This window comes from Phaethon lepturus, unplaced genomic scaffold (genome assembly GCF_000687285.1).
Source record: "Phaethon lepturus isolate BGI_N335 unplaced genomic scaffold, ASM68728v1 scaffold43178, whole genome shotgun sequence".
NCBI lineage: Eukaryota > Metazoa > Chordata > Aves > Phaethontiformes > Phaethontidae > Phaethon > Phaethon lepturus.
In genome coordinates this window covers 12477-15385 of record NW_010556260.1, presented here as the reverse complement: position 1 = coordinate 15385, position 2909 = coordinate 12477, and the positions used below count along the sequence as shown (strand labels likewise).

The window sequence follows — 2909 nt, the reverse complement described above, 5'->3', positions numbered from 1 at the left end:
GGCGAGGGGGGGAGTGGGTGTTAAAGCTGTATCCTGATTTATAATACCCAAAACTTCATCTGGGAAACGCATACCAGCTTAAAAACTTGGGCAGGTTTTTTTTTAATCCAGTTACATTACAGTATTAAGCAGACAATGGTGTTTAAACTGTCTTCTGCACTAGTGATCTATTTGCAAGAATAAGAACTGTTTTATTTTGGGTGTGGCTTTGTTATTTGCTTTGGTTTTGGTGGGAGGTTGTTTGTGCTCTATTCTTCAGCTTTAGCAGCCATTCCATAAATGTCACTTACCCGGAGTGGTAATTGTCATTCACAATTTGTTTTAGGTTGCAAGTTTAAGGATGTTAGAAGAAATCTTCAGAAAGATATAGGTGAGTCTTCTGGCTGGTATAAAAATGCCTCTCACTTCCATGTAATGGGCAAGAACAACGTGCAGGTAAACTGAAAGCATAAGTTACTAAGGGGCTAGAGGTTTACCTTGTCTTATTCTGGAGACTGTTGGAGTTGCTGTTTATCTAATCTGGGCATACAGATTCAGACATTGGGTATCAAAAACATGGCTTGACGTTGAGACACGGTGCTGTTTTATTTGTACTTTTATAACAGGTGCTATATAGTCATCTGTATAATATGCCATGATGTTAGAGCACAGGGCAGTTCTTTACAAAGCCTTTCTGGGGGTAGGTCTGACAGCAACGTCTGTCTGAGTTTTGGTAACACTGTGCTTGGAGATGCTGCAAATATTTTAGCACAGTCACCACTATGAGTACTAGATAGCACTTTTAAGTGTGCAGTGCCGCTTTCTCTGTGTCTTTTCTACCAAATATTGGATGATTAATCAGGGTATTTCATGGCTGGAGCTATACAGGCATCTGCGTATCTGTCACAGTAACTATGAGCTGTGCTAAATCCCATGCAGGAGGAGGCATCTTCAAAACAGCTAGGACCAAGACGTGTTACAAACTTGTAATATCCTCCTCCCAGAGAAAAGTGAGATTGGGATAGAAAAGATGAAATCATGTAAAGATTTGTGCCTCGCATTTATCTGTAAACACTAGCAGAGCAGATACTAATAGCAAAAACCCACAGTGTTTGGACATAGTCACAGCTGGAGATGGGACAGAATCATGCTTAAGCTGGCAGCAGTTAATGGACTGTTCTGAGTGCTGACATGCTTTCTAGTGAGCCTTGTCTTGAGACTCACTCGGAACTGAGAAAACACCTCTTGTGGGTTACCTGAAGGCCAATGTGGGAGAGACAGTAGAATTAAATGCTGCTCAAAGCAAAATTGCTAACTCCTGTTGTCTTAACCTCAAAGATTAAAAAAGAGAATTAGTACCAAGTAGCTTATCTGTTTATCCTTAAGCTTGATAAGCTTTTGTTTATTTGCAACTGTCTTAATCTGTTGGCAGAAGAACTAAAGAACTATGGGACCCAGGATGTATTTGTGCTTTGTACCAGAGGAGAGCTCTTAAAATACCGTGTACCAAACCTTATAGACACCTACCAACAGCATGGGATCTGTGTGCACCACTATCCTATTCCTGATGGGGACGCTCCTGACATTGCCAAGTGCTGCAATATTCTGGAAGAGCTCAGAAGCTGCCTGGAAAGTAACCGGAAAACAATCATACAGTAGGTTCTGGTTGCCTCCCTTTCAACCCACATTCCTGTAAAAGATACCAGCTTCTCTCTAGATGCACGACCAGCTGAAACAGAATCCTGTCAAATGACAGTTGCATTCTTTAGGGTTAGTTCAAGCTGTGAAAAGCTGCTTGTTTCTCCTCATGCACCCTTTTGGAGCTAACTTGTCCTTTGTGAGATTCGAATCTCCCATTTTCCCTTGCTCTCTCCAACAAGCACTTCAAAGTGTGGGATGAATGGTGTCATGTGACTCCTTGCTGCTAGCTTAGTTGGATATCAGGTATACAACATGAGTTGTAAGCTAAAGCAGCTGTTGTCAGAGGATAACGCACCCTGGGGCTGTTTATCAGGGACTCGGTGGGTTCCAGCAGTGCAAAATTCACTCTTAAATTGCATGAAACTGGTTTAAAGTAATTTCTTTAGACACTTGTAGTGGAGCTTATGGTAGAGGGGAAGAGCTTTCCAAGTTCCCTGAAGACCTTGCTGACAGCTCCCCACACAGACATCCACTGAGTCCTTGGGCTTCCTGCTGGTGTAGAACCCTGCTGCTATCATTAGCTCACAACTATCATCAAAGCCCTAATGTGGAGTAGGGTTTAAAGAAATTGAGATTGTCCATCTTCATGCCCTTTTCTGTCTTCTTGTGCCTTTGGGACTCTTACCATGAATGAAGGGGAACTTTAAAATTGCAGTTTCTCTAGAAAGACACTATTTAAGGAAGGCCTGAAGAATAAGGGGGAGGTAGCCTTGTAAGTATTTCTATAGAAATTCTTATTCTAACTTTCTTGTACCACTGCTCTCCTTAATTACATTAAGGCAGGATTTGCATCCATACATTTACGTCTTGAGGGAGCTCTGGGTGTTGCAGCATACTACAGCTTGTTACAGCCAAATGTTCTCTTCTCTTTCAGCTGTTACGGTGGCCTTGGACGCTCATGTCTCAGTAAGCAGTTGCCTTCTCCCTCTCCATGCCCGATTAACTATCCCATCCTACAAACCCATTTTCATGAGACAGCACTGTCTAAAGGAGCCAAATTCTGCTTGAAGCTTACAATGCAAACTGCCAATACAGGTAGCAGGCTAGTTAATATATTTGGACCCATTTCTTGCGAAAGGTGTTGTCAAATGGTAGTAACATCAGCTGCTTGTATAGAAACTGTTTGTGATGAGTGACATAAATATGTCATGGGATAGACTCGAGCATGTAGGTGAGAGGATGGAGGGTCAGGCAGGGTCAGTCTTTCAGAGAGAACTTTCTATCAGCCT

The 2909-nt window shown here is 42.3% G+C and overlaps 1 protein-coding gene across 1 annotated transcript in view; it reads left to right on the top strand.

Moving 5' to 3' along the window:
• The window catches only part of CDKN3 (cyclin-dependent kinase inhibitor 3), a 6896-nt gene that overhangs the window by 1960 nt on the left and 2027 nt on the right, over window positions 1–2909 (top strand). Inside the window, exons 3-5 of the mRNA XM_010292420.1 lie at window positions 326–370; window positions 1412–1634; window positions 2555–2586. Coding sequence (XP_010290722.1) covers window positions 326–370; window positions 1412–1634; window positions 2555–2586 — 300 coding nt within the window. The remainder of the gene's footprint in view (window positions 1–325; window positions 371–1411; window positions 1635–2554; window positions 2587–2909) is intronic.